This window comes from Drosophila elegans, unplaced genomic scaffold, assembly GCF_018152505.1.
Source record: "Drosophila elegans isolate 14027-0461.03 unplaced genomic scaffold, ASM1815250v1 contig_183, whole genome shotgun sequence".
Classification (NCBI taxonomy): Eukaryota; Metazoa; Arthropoda; class Insecta; order Diptera; family Drosophilidae; genus Drosophila; species Drosophila elegans.
In genome coordinates this window covers 6,752,795-6,765,638 of record NW_024545550.1, presented here as the reverse complement: position 1 = coordinate 6,765,638, position 12,844 = coordinate 6,752,795, and the positions used below count along the sequence as shown (strand labels likewise).

General features: G+C 43.1%; 3 protein-coding genes across 4 annotated transcripts; 1 reads left to right on the top strand and 2 right to left on the bottom strand.

Moving 5' to 3' along the window:
* The first annotated feature begins 864 nt into the window (after positions 1 to 864).
* LOC108144517 (polyadenylate-binding protein) lies at positions 865 to 7,846 on the top strand. 2 transcript variants are annotated; one of them, XM_017269457.2, is made up of 6 exons: positions 865 to 1,033; positions 1,558 to 1,742; positions 4,001 to 4,473; positions 4,536 to 5,556; positions 5,623 to 5,935; positions 6,008 to 7,846. In XM_017269457.2, the coding sequence occupies exons 2-5, from the start codon at positions 1,577 to 1,579 to the stop codon at positions 5,874 to 5,876; spliced, it is 1,914 nt and encodes a 637-aa protein (XP_017124946.1). In that variant the 5' UTR covers positions 865 to 1,033; positions 1,558 to 1,576; the 3' UTR covers positions 5,877 to 5,935; positions 6,008 to 7,846. The 2 variants fall into 2 exon arrangements, with proteins under 2 accessions (XP_017124946.1, XP_017124947.1); XM_017269458.2 differs by lacking the exon at positions 865 to 1,033 and adding an exon at positions 1,374 to 1,486.
* Positions 7,847 to 8,350: 504 nt separating this feature from the next.
* On the bottom strand, positions 8,351 to 9,072 carry LOC108144518 (essential MCU regulator, mitochondrial). The gene has a single exon (XM_017269459.2). It carries the CDS (start codon positions 8,961 to 8,963, stop codon positions 8,670 to 8,672), a length of 294 nt encoding a protein of 97 aa, XP_017124948.1. The 5' UTR covers positions 8,964 to 9,072; the 3' UTR covers positions 8,351 to 8,669.
* A 121-nt stretch (positions 9,073 to 9,193) lies between these two features.
* LOC108144766 (ankyrin repeat domain-containing protein 13C) lies at positions 9,194 to 12,668 on the bottom strand. The gene has a single exon (XM_017269873.2). It carries the CDS (start codon positions 12,392 to 12,394, stop codon positions 10,757 to 10,759), a length of 1,638 nt encoding a protein of 545 aa, XP_017125362.1. The 5' UTR covers positions 12,395 to 12,668; the 3' UTR covers positions 9,194 to 10,756.
* Between the last annotated feature and the right edge of the window lie 176 nt (positions 12,669 to 12,844).

The following is a 12,844-nucleotide window of genomic DNA, read 5'->3' as shown; positions in this document are numbered from 1 at the left end:
TAACTTTTGGCACGCCGCTTCATTAGGTACTCGAATGCCCAAAGGGCATGCCGTCCGAAACATAAAAAATTAGGAAAATTGTTTTATTGCCATAAAACAAAAAAAAAATATATAATTCACTACACTCGGTCATTGACGGTTTTGTTTAAGTGTTGTTTATTTAATAGAAAACCTGGAAGGGCCTCAAAAATAGACAATTAGGTGTTAGTGCCGGCTAAAACTAAAAAAAGAAAATACTTCATCTTCTCGGAGTGCCAAATTGCAACGAAGGACATTTTGGTTGATTTAGGTAAGTTATAAAAAGGTGAATCCCACGGTTTGTGTGATAAAAGAGTTTGGGAAATTCTACAGTTTTGCGTTTTTATTAAAGAAATTTTATTTTTTTTTAAGTCAAGCGTTAGCGTTACCAACATACTAAATTATTTTTTTTAACATAAATTGCTTAAGATAAATATATTCAAAACAAGAAATTCCGAAAAAAAATTCTACAGTTGCGTTTTTATTAAAGAAATTTACATTTTTTTTTTTAAGTCAAGCGTTAGGGTTACCAACATACTAAATTATTTTTTTTAACATAAATTGCTTAAAATAAATATATTCAAACCAAGAAATTTCGAAAATATAATATAATTGTAGAAGTTCAAGTTGTTATAGGAAACAATTTTAATTGGGGTGTTTTGTACTAAAATATTTTGTTTTTTGCGTTAATTGGTCATCTTGAATAGATTTTTAAACTTTGCTCTGTTCGATTTTTTTTAGTAGATTAGTATCGATTTTTTCGATACACTTTTGATAATTTGGCAACAAGCCTAGATGACGATATTTTCAGGGCTATCGCCAACGCCTCTCCTCTCTATGAGTCGTGTAGAGTCCGTTTTCGTGAGCGGTCGTGGATTCGCTTTCAGCACACGGCTTATCACATATTTTTTGTGAAGAAAAAATATATAAAAAATACAAAAAAATATTAAAAACACAAAAACGTAACAAAAAAAATTGTAAAAAGTAGCAAAATATTCGAGCAAGTGTTTGAAAAGTAAGTAGAGTGCAGGGGACTGGAAGTGGTGCAGGAGAGAGCAAGAGGGCGCGACGCGAGACAAAGCGATTGGGGAATTTTGCCAGCGCATTTGTCGCGTTTGCAGTCGCCCTTTTGGCCAAGATGGCGACTGGAAACGTGAACTTTTTCGCATTATCCGCATTAGTCGAGAAAATTAAAGAAATCGCATAATTTTGAGCAGGCAGAACGCGTGTCTACTTTGTGTCTGTGTGTATGTGTGGAAATTTTCCAACACGAGCGTATGGGTGAGAGAAGGAAAAGAGAGGAGGAGCAGCAACAACAAAGCACATGCAGCGTTGCCATGTCGACCGACTGTCACACGCGCCAGAGCTGCCACCCAGACACACAGACAGAGAGACGAATAGAAGACCAAAAGCCACGCCGCTTTTTTTTTTCTTTCTATTTCACCGCCTGCCTGGCCGAATCCAACCGGTCCGTAAAGATTAAGAAAAAATGGCAATTTTCTCCGTGAAAAACCCAAAATTAATTCTCCAAAATTACAGGTAGACCTGATCACCAAATATGGCTTCTCTATACGTCGGTGATCTCCAACAGGATGTCACCGAAGCGGGACTTTTTGAGAAGTTCTCGACTGCTGGTCCAGTGCTGTCCATTCGTGTCTGCCGCGATGTGGTTACCCGTCGCTCGTTGGGCTATGCCTACGTCAACTTCCAGCAGCCAGCCGATGGTGAGTAATCCTCGAAAAAACAGTGTAATATAATAGTCTTACTGCCTACTGGAAAAGTTTGCCCCTCCCGCGCGAAACAAAGAAAACACGTGTGCAGTTTTTGCACTCACACAGGCACACAACCACATGCCGATGTACAGTGGCTAGTGGACTCGATGAAAAGATGACTCTTATAAGAGGACCAGATAAACGGCTTCCAAGTATTTCATAACTCGCTCCACCGTGCTTTGCTTACGTTAATCTCCCCGCACACACACACTCGCACAACCTCTCGCGTGTGCATACATATGTATATAAATTCCAGTTCTGTTGACTGGAAACGGGAAATGCGGGGAAAGGAGGGAAAAACAGCTGGCTTGTGCCACTCAATCGTTCGCCTAGAAATTTCCGCCTCGATTTCGCTCAAAATTGCAATTATGATGGAATAATATGGTTCCATACTGCTCAGACAGCTTATCGCAACCCCGCCCATTAGTTGCTGCGTCTTCATTGTTTTATTTATGTGTTTTTTTTTGTGTTGTTTCCAAGCGGCGAACTTGCGCACACGCACACTTATAACACCATTGCTCACGCATTTGTCTGTGTCTCTTCCACAAACATGTGTTCATTGTTGTTTGGGCCATTTCTTTTTCGGCCTTCATCTATTTTAGGTTAGATTCCATTAACTAAACTTCCTACCTTTGTTTTGCTTTCACTTTCACAAGTCCCTGCTCTTCATTTCCATTCCATTCATTAACACTTCCAAATTCTTGACATGTCAGTGAACTGCTCCTCGGCCTCTCTTTTTTCGCCCATTAAGTCTTGTTTTTACAAAAAACGAAAACAAACTTTCACTGCGCATAGTTGCTGTCGCTGCTGCTTCTTCGTTTCCCGTTGTTCGCTTACATTTGTTTATTGAATTAAGCGTACAATGGCATAAAAACTGGTGACTGATGATTACACTGCGTGTGAAAGCCCGTCGCATTCCAGCATTCCGCCAAGTTTACTGAACTTTAGCTTTTGAGGTTAGGTTGCCAGCCTTTTAGACACTGCTATACAAATCGTATTTATTGTTAACACCCTACCTATTTCGCAACTCCTACCCATTGGTTGGTCAAATTTACCACTTTTTGATACGACTAAGATTCAATGTTGCCAGAATAAGCTATGAAACTTACCATGCTGATCGATTTCACATATCATCCGCAGAAGTAGAATCTTTGCAAGCCATTATTCGATACTGTATTATCACATATAATATAAAGCTAATAAGCAACTTCTACCCATTGGTTGGTCAAATTTATCCTTTTTGACACGACTAAGATTCATAGTTGCTATAAAAACATATGTAACTTACCATGCTGTTGGGTAACGTATACCATCTGCAGAAGTAGAAGCATGACAATTACTAAAGAACCCACAAAGGTATAAGCTAATTAGGTCGTTAGCACTCAGATATATCACTTTTTAGCAACTCCTACCCATTGGTTGGTCAAAAAAAAAACCTTTTTGGCACGACTAAGATTCATTGTTGCTAGATAAACCAAAGCAACTTACCATGCCTTTGAGTTCTTCATACCATCCGCAAAAGTAGAAGCTTGACAGCCATTTATACAGACAGTCACCAACAATTTAGCAACTTCTACCCATTGGTTGGTCAAATTTATCCTTTTTGACACGACTAAGATTCATAGTTGCTATAAAAACATATGTAACTTACCATGCTGTTGGGTAACGTATACCATCAGCAGAAGTAGGAGCATGACAATAACTACATCTTTAATCTTTAATGGCAGAAACTACTATTACCTATTGATGTGATTTAATTACAACTCCCTCGAAGAAGCTAGTTAGGTCAGATATAACATATTTTAGCAACTCCTACCCATTGGTTGGTCAAAAAAAAACCTTTTTGGCACGACTAAGATTCATTGTTGCTAGATAAACCAAAGCAACTTACCATGCCTTTGAGTTCTTCATACCATCCGCAAAAGTAGAAGCTTGACAGCCATTTATACAGAGAGTCACCAACAATTTAGCAACTTCTACCCATTGGTTGGTCAAATTAACCCATTTTTGACACGACTAAGATTCATAGTTGCCAAATAAAAGACCAGACTCGACTTACCATGCACTAGGCTGCTTTCAGCTCATGGCCAGTGCAGAAGTTGAAGAGTCACAATGAACCCAAGCAAAGCAGCACCGTGTTATATATATCAACGTTTCAAACTGAAAGCGAACCAATAGTGATCGGAACCCTACCCTTCTTTCATTCGCAGCTGAGCGTGCTCTGGACACCATGAACTTCGACCTGGTCCGCAACAAGCCCATTCGCATTATGTGGTCTCAGCGCGACCCCTCACTGCGTCGCTCCGGCGTTGGCAACGTGTTCATCAAGAACCTGGACAAGGCCATTGACAACAAGGCTATCTACGACACTTTCTCCGCCTTCGGCAACATCCTAAGTTGCAAGGTCGCAACCGATGAGAAGGGCAACTCAAAGGGCTACGGTTTCGTTCACTTCGAGACTGAGGAGGCCGCCAACACGTCCATCGATAAGGTCAATGGCATGTTGCTCAACGGCAAGAAGGTCTACGTGGGCAAGTTCATTCCGCGCAAGGAGCGCGAGAAGGAGCTGGGCGAGAAGGCCAAGCTGTTCACAAACGTGTACGTGAAGAACTTCACCGAGGAGTTCGACGATGAGAAGCTGAAGGAGTTCTTCGAGCCCTACGGCAAGATCACCAGCTACAAGGTAAGCAGCGATATGACTTTGGTTAACTTGTGGGCACTGCTTATTTAATCTCCGAATTTAAGGTCATGTCCAAGGAGGATGGCAAGAGCAAGGGCTTCGGATTCGTGGCCTTTGAGACCACAGAGGCTGCTGAGGCGGCCGTCCAGGCCCTCAATGGCAAGGACATGGGCGAGGGCAAGTCACTGTATGTGGCTCGTGCCCAGAAGAAGGCCGAGCGCCAGCAGGAGCTGAAGCGCAAGTTCGAGGAGCTCAAGAAGAAGCGCCACGAGTCTGTCTTTGGCGTCAATCTGTACGTGAAGAACTTGGACGACACAATCAATGATGACCGCCTGCGGAAGGAGTTCTCTCTGTACGGCACCATCACATCAGCCAAGGTGATGACCGATGAGGAAGGTCGCTCCAAGGGTTTCGGGTTCGTGTGCTTCATTTCGCCCAACGAGGCCACCTGCGCCGTCACCGAACTGAACGGCCGCGTCGTCGGCAGCAAGCCTTTGTACGTGGCTTTGGCCCAGAGGAAGGAGGAGCGCAAGGCTCACCTGGCCTCCCAGTACATGCGTCACATGACCGGCATGCGCATGCAGCAGCTGGGACAGATCTTCCAGCCCAACACAGCTGGCGGCTTCTTTGTGCCGACCTTACCGCCAAGCCAGCGGTTCTTCGGCCCCCAGATGGCCACACAGATGAGAAACACACCGCGCTGGGCGCCCCAGGTGCGTCCCGCCGCCACGGTGCAGAGCGTGCAGGCCGGCGCTGCCGCCGCCGCTGCTGGTGGCTTCCAGGGCACAGCCGGAGCGGTGCCCACCCAGTTCCGTTCGGCTGCTGCCGGAGCACGAGGTGCCCAGTCCCAGCAGGTGCAGGGCACGCACGCCGCCGCTGCTGCCGCGGCCAACAACATGCGCAACACCGGAGCGCGCGCCATTACCGGCCAGCAGACAGCTGCGCCCATGCAGATTGCCGGGGCCCAGATCCCCGGCGGAGCTCAGCAGCGTGCTTCCAACTACAAGTACACCTCCAACATGCGCAATCCCCCTGTGCAGCAGCAACTGCAGACTCAGCCCATGCCACAGCAGTTGCAAGGAAAGAGTAAGTGTATTTGAGTTTACAATTAGTTAAAATGCTCTTTTCTTTACCGCCTTGATGCCGTTTCAGATTCTGAGAAGCTCATTGCCTCGTTGCTGGCCAACGCCAAGCCGCAGGAGCAGAAACAGATCCTCGGCGAGCGTCTGTACCCGATGATTGAGCGCATGCACGCCGCTCTGGCTGGCAAGATCACCGGCATGTTGCTGGAGATTGAGAACTCAGAGCTGTTGCACATGCTCGAGGATCAGGAGGCCCTCAAGGCCAAGGTGGAGGAGGCTGTGGCCGTGCTGCAGGTGCACCGCGTCTCCGAGCCTGCCAACTAAGCTCGCTCGAACAGCTCAAGCGGATGAAAATTTTACAAGAACACCTCGACACCCAAAAAGTACGTCTTCACAAATGGAGGTCTTTTGAGATTCGACTCAAACTAACTCAAAAATTTGTTTCGCCCTCGCAGTTTTCCTCTCCATTTTCAATTCATTAACAACAATTCGCATTCACTGATGCTAGTGCATAGAAGGATCGCCAAGAAGGACACACATTCAACACAGAAGATCGAACCACAAGAAGGTGGAGCGCAAAAACTCCGGCTTTTTTTCTTTTCTAATACAAGAAACAAGCAAAAACAATTTCAATCATTTAATTTCGAACGCATTTACGCAAGTACACGGAGCAAAAAAAAGAAAGTCACGAAAAAGCAATTCTGCGGATCGAAACAAGAATTCTTTTTATACATAAACAAGTTAATTGAAAAAAAAAAAATGGAAAAATGTGAATTGAAAATTATTTTTTTTTTTGTCATTGCTTGATCTGAATCAATTTTATTTTGTATGCGTATAAAGAGTTTTAAAACCAACGCAAAATAAACAGATTTAAGCATACATGTAGAAAGCTTCTTGCAATAATTGAAATTGTGTTTTAAAGAACGTCGACAAGTTTCTAGACTTACAAACAGATTGAGTTTTTCCGTACACTTTTCCTACCCCCACTCACTTTCAAATAACAACACTCGAAAGCGATATGTAATTTTTTTCAATTCTTTTTTTCTCAAATTCAAACTTTAAGAATGCTTTGTTTAGAAAAAGAAAACGCGACAACCATACACTTTTAAAAAAGCAAAGAAAACAAAACAAAAAAATTGCAAAAAAGTTAAAATAAAAACGAAAAAATGTAATGCAAACTGTGCAGAACAGAAGAGAAGAGAAGGGAAAAAGAAAACCGCAAGAATATGAGAGTCAAGTTTTTGCTACTTTGAAAAAAGAAAGAAAATACAAAAAAACAACAGCAGAGAAAATACGTTGAAAAAATGAAAACAAAACAAAAATAAAAAAAACTACAAAAAAATGGCAAAACCTATGTAAAAACAGCAAAAAAAGGAAATATATATAAACACACATCCACACACACACATATTAAACAACAACATATATGAGAAATACAAGAAAAACATGAAAAGCGCTAAAGCGCGAAAAACTTATGAAGCATATTGATGAAAAAGGGCGACAAACCCCAGGGCAAATAAAATGCAAGCAGGATTTTTATGATCACTAAAAGCATGAGAGCGAGAAAGAAACATACATAAATTTATTACAATTTGCAAAAATATATATATATATTTAATGAGAACTCGTAAGCGAACGCCGCCGCGATTTTATTTGCGTTCTGACTTTGTTATAAAGAGAATCGAGAATATTACCAGTAAATAATGTTTTTACACCACACATAATACGATATATTAAAGCATAAGCGGAAATAAAAAATCGCCGCTCGGGGCAGTGAAAATTCATATTTTTTTATTAAAAAAAAATAAAAAACCAAGCGAAAATCTTTGAAAAAATTGCAAAACACAAAACCCAAAACCATATACATGCATACAAATGCAAAAATATAAAAAAACGCAAACAAAACAATGAGAGAAAAACAGAAAACATAACCAAAACCCGAATTGGAATATTCAAGGGAAATTGCGTGCGCGAAATTTACTGAAAATTAAAAGCGAACCAAATTGAGCAAAGAAACCTAAACCTTTTACTTTTCACGAAATATACGCAAGTCAACACACTTCTATATATAGCAAATATATATGTATACTTATATATTAAAGCGATATAAAACATAATTTGTATGATTAAAGAAAATAGGATTGTTAAAATTTGATTGCGCATATTTGAAGAAAAACCCAGCAATTAAAACCATTTGAATAAATTGTAATGAGCGCAGAGAGAAAATCCGTAAAACATACCTTTGTACACCCAACAAATTTAATTACAATAAAATTCCACTTCGGCAAAAAAAATATTGTTTAATTTTTTGGGGGGTGAAATGGTTAATCAATAGTATTGTGTTTGAGAATGATGGTATTTTTATATTCGAAACAAATATTATTTAAATTTATTTTCAAAAGAATCAAATCCGTTATTTTTATGGTTTTAAAAAATTTTGAATTCTTTGAAAATACACCTTAAACATTTTTCCAAACAGTTTTGCATGGTTATTATATTAATGAAACGTAAATAAAAAAAATCTGAAAACTATTTTTCAAAGCGAATACTATAAATTATATAGTGTCCAAAAACATTCAGTAATTTTCGCAATAAGAAAAAAAATTTGAATTGCATTTTTGGAACATTTGTTAATTATTTTTGTGCTTTAGAAAAAAGAAGTTCACTAAAAATATTGTTTTTTATTGCTATAATTTGAAATACAGCTATATATGCACTGAAAAGTGAGAACCACACATCATAACATACATTTTCATATGTTCCAGCAGGTGCCCCTTATATAAGAACAAAGGCAAGAGTTAAGCGTAATCGAATAAACTTTATTTAATTCTAGTAACATTCGTGAATCTATCGAGCATTGTTGACAATTGAGAACACAATTGACAAATAAGTTAGATAAAAATTTTCAAAGAGGGACTTGCAAATACACAGGAAACACATAAAAATGCCACAACTTGGGTGTCTTAAAAGTAGAGATTTAAATAGCAAAAGGGGAGGGCAATAGATGAGTAGACCTTTTGGCCGAGTGTTGAGTGTTTTTCTGCGTGGGACAACGACTCCAAGCCAACATATTCATCTCGACTAGGTGGTAATCCCACGTACAGATTTTCCAGAGGCTTAGTCCTCATCGTCGTCGTCATCGGCGGGCACGAAGAGATCATTCTCCTCCAGGAAGTTGGCCACGTTCTTGCTAATGGTGGCGCCCACGAAGAGACCCGGGATGACAGCACAGAAAATGGCCAGGAGGCCAAAGGGCATCTCCTCGGGCTTCGGTTTGATGGCTCCGCTGCGGAAGTACACGCTGGACATGTGGCGCTGCAGGACTTTCAGGTTTCCGGGATTCGCTGTCACCCTGCGCGAAAATTGTTGCAGGGCCAGGTTAATGGGAAATGCAAGGCGACCAACAACCATGATTACAGGCTTTGATTATCTCTTGATTCTATTTTAAATCAAAATTTGTCTTAATTTGTGCGTAGATTTTTGAGATTGTGAGTCAACAGCTGATTCAGCTAAGAGTAGTGTTGATTAAAACGAAAAGCGAGAGTACACCCACGCGCAGCAGTGTTGCCTACCGGAAAAGAGGCGCGCATTTTGAAATTTCTGGTCCCGCCCCCATTTGTTTACAATAAAACACAATTCACTTGGGTTGCACATTTTTCAGATTGCGGATGTGTGTATATATTTATTTTTTTTAGAGCGTATACAAATGCTCGGTTCAATTACAATTAGGGTGGCCACGTATAAATATATATATGTTTCAATCAATTGCCCTTAACTAGTAAAATACACCGATCTTTTATATCAGATTGTATGCGTGGATGTGTTTTTGGTTTCTGGATTCCAGTTTATTAAATGTTTAAAAACGATTTCCTTTGATTATCGCATTGATTTTAATATATGTGGTGAAACTCTAGAAAAGAACAAAAGTTTTGCCCGAAAAAAACAAACAAACAATGGCAGTTTTACATAAATACATAGCGCTTAGTCATACTCTGCATTAGGCAAACGATTGCGGATATAAGGGCAAAATCACAGCAAAGCAATGCGAACCGAAACTAAATCGGTGCTAGCCGTTTCTGTCGATTAACAAATACAATACAAGTACAGAGACGCTTTTTTACGGTTTAAATAATTGGCTAAAATGGAACTACACAAATACCTTGGTACATATGTATAAATATTTATTTATAATTGATTTGTGAAGCTGTTTTTTAGTTTTGCGCACTTCGAAATACTTGAGACTTTTATGAGAAAGGGGCGTAGGAAATTGTTTTGCGGGCGATTTTCTCTAGTACACATAGCCTAAGTATAAAAGAACTCACATGGATTATGCAGACTTTTTTTTGGAAAGGACCGAAAATAAACTGCCGCCTCCCTTAGCTTGTACCTTAAATCTACGAATGAAATTGCACTAAACACGGAAAGGGATGTGGACATAAATAAAATGATAAGTGGCATGTGTGTGGGCAACACCTGATCATTACTCACTAAATGCCTTTTGATTACGTAGTTTGGATCGTGGCTATTAGCCAATTGCTTTTACCTTTTTACCACCACGATTGGCTGGAGATAGGAAAAGGCTATTTCGGGAATATAACTTTCTGATAGAGCAGCTGTTTTTTGAGACCCCACCCTACATAAGGTGATAATCTCAAAACATTAATTACTCCGAAGTGATTCACACTCGGGCTATGAAAAAGTTGCGAGCCTGGGCAGAATGTTGTTGCATCTAACAATAAATAAACTACGAAATAATACCCCTTTTGGGAAAGGGGGAGCTAATTACAAACAAATACAGTACATAACAAAACCTAAATGTAAAATTGCAATTTTCGGAGCGTTACATTTAAAATTAAACGACTGTACCAAGACACAAAATATTAGCTTAAGCCATTTTGTTGCTAATAAATACATTCCTCTAAAAGGTGAAAATTGCAATTTTATGTGTGGGTGATTTTCTCTTAAGCATACATACATAAACATGCCGCCCGTTTGCGCGCTATCCTCCGGCTTTTGCTGGCAGGTGCACGAAACACGAGACGATATCTGGGCAGGATGGGGTGGGGGTAGGCGCCGCTCCTTCAATCGAATTCCGCAATCGAGGGCGGCGGCGCATTGCGATTCAAATCGACCCGGACGCCAGGCGCTGATCCAACAGTCGATCCGGAGGCCTTTGCCTTTGGCGCGGTTTCTCCGTCGCCTGGTCATAAGTCCTGGAAGCGACGAACATCCTCCCAGTAGTGCGACGGCACCTCGAACATCTTGGCGGGGATGTTGTCGCGGAACTCGAACTTCTGGAACGTAACCTTGGCGGTGACCGTGTGCAGTACAGGTATCTCGATCTTCACCGGAAACCCGGTCGGCAACTTGAGCGTGACGAACTCGCGCAGTTTGTTGATGTGTTTGAGGGGAGCCACCACCTCCAGGACGTCCAGCAGCATGTCCACGCTGAGCGGAAAGTCCTTGCTCATGGCCACCGTGGCCCGGAGCGTCTTATTTGACTGTTTATGGACGGGCGGTCGGCCCAGTTGGGGGCACTTGCCCACCTCCGCGTCGAGGTACTGCCGCCAGGTCACGGTGGGGGCCGGCGGAGCCTGCAGCGAACTACGGCGCGGCAGCTCCGGCAATGTGATGCCATTCGGCGCCGTCGGCGTATTGGTCTCCGGCGGAGTGGCCGTGTGCTGGCTGCCCAAGCTGGAGCGCCGAGTATCCGTCGGCGGCTGATTGCCACCCTTGGTGATTGTCTCGACAATGGCCCGGTTTTTCTGCAGATCCTCGTGCGACAGATGCTCACGCCGCTTTCGCTGCTTCAGGATCAGACCCTGGATGGTGTAAATCTCACACTGGTACTGCCCGCCAATCAGCTCCTTGCGATTGGCCCGGAATATCCAGCCGCGCTGCGCCCGGGCGAACTGTATCGTCTTGGTGGACATCTGGGTGGCCAGGATATCGGTGGACATGAGTACGTCCACCTCGTCTTCCATATCGGACTCTTCGTAGCGCAGCCGCTGGAAGCACTCCTGCTCGTTGTCCAGCAACACAAGTGATTCCCTGGGCGGTGCCTCGCCGCGAAACAGGAACGATATGTCCCCGCGCTCCCACCGCATGTCATTGAAGTCGACCAGCGTGGTGTCCAGCCGGATGGAGGCGCCCGACTTGTACAGCCGGCAGATGTCCGAGGGCAGGATGCGGGAGACGAGCGGCAGCCAGGACTGAAAGTCCCACTTGAACTCCATGTAGAAGTCCTGCATCTGGCGCAGCGCATTGACCAGCTTCTCGCGTCGGCTCTCCATGTGTTCACGCGACTGCAGCTTGAGCATGCGCAGCACCTGGGTGATTGTCTGTCGATCGCCGTAGCTGATGGCCTCCGAGAGCGGGGACCAGCCCTCGTTGTTCTTGATCTTCACGGGCGCGTTCTGGGCGAGGAGCAGGCGCACGGCGTGCTTTCGGCCCAGCATTACGGCCAGGTGGAGTGGTGTGTTACCGTGCTTGTCCTTGCGGCCCACTTCATCCTGGGCCGTGCTCAAAAGAAGGCGGCGCTGCAGCGATTTGATGTCGTCCTCGAAAACGCTCTGATGCATTGGATAGTCCAGGGGCTCCCAAGTGGGCAGTGTGGGCGGAGCTGCCTTAACCGTGGGCGTGACGGCGGCGGGGGTGGTTGGCGTGGGCGTGGTGACTTTAGGCTGGGCAGGGTGCTCCGCTGGGGAATCACCATCACCATCTCCATCCTCGCCCTCACCGGCCGACTGATACTCGTCCGAATCCTCGCTAGACGTCGACTTGGCATCCGCCTCCGCCTGATGCTTGTGCTTGTCACACTCGTCCTCTTTTTCATTGGACATGTCTCGGTTTTTTTTGCCAGCGTCTCGCGTCTTCTTTGGAATTAATCAATCTTTTTTTTAGTTTATCTGGGGATGTGAACAAATTGCACTATATTGATTTGGCAAGCTATCGATACATCGATAACAGTTTAGGGATGTGCAGGTATCTGCTCCGAATCGGTCAGCCCAGGTTTTGCTGACATTGAAAGACGTGGCAGCACTCTTGCGGGCCACTCTTTTAAAAAACGTATTTCTTATTATCCTGGAGACATCAATCGTTTTTAAAAATTAAACATTTGGAATACACTTTTACAGTATCTTCGAAGTTGATTTTATTCAATATTATAAATGTTGGCATATTCATTTGGAAAAAATGGCAAAATAAAACATTTACAACATTTTTTTTCATCTATACTCTTATAGGCCCTTTCCACAGAGATCCATCATCCACCATCAACCATCCATCCAATG

Excerpts from the sequence above, each read along its gene's own strand:
- LOC108144517 (XM_017269457.2), top strand. The coding sequence starts at position 1,577 with ATGGCTTCTCTATACGTCGGTGATCTCCAACAGGATGTCACCGAAGCG. Across the intron at positions 1,743-4,000 it reads CTTCCAGCAGCCAGCCGATG|CTGAGCGTGCTCTGGACACC; the intron begins GTGAGTAATCCT and ends TTTCATTCGCAG. Across the intron at positions 4,474-4,535 it reads GCAAGATCACCAGCTACAAG|GTCATGTCCAAGGAGGATGG; the intron begins GTAAGCAGCGAT and ends TCCGAATTTAAG.
- LOC108144518 (XM_017269459.2), bottom strand. The coding sequence starts at position 8,963 with ATGGTTGTTGGTCGCCTTGCATTTCCCATTAACCTGGCCCTGCAACAA.
- LOC108144766 (XM_017269873.2), bottom strand. The coding sequence starts at position 12,394 with ATGTCCAATGAAAAAGAGGACGAGTGTGACAAGCACAAGCATCAGGCG.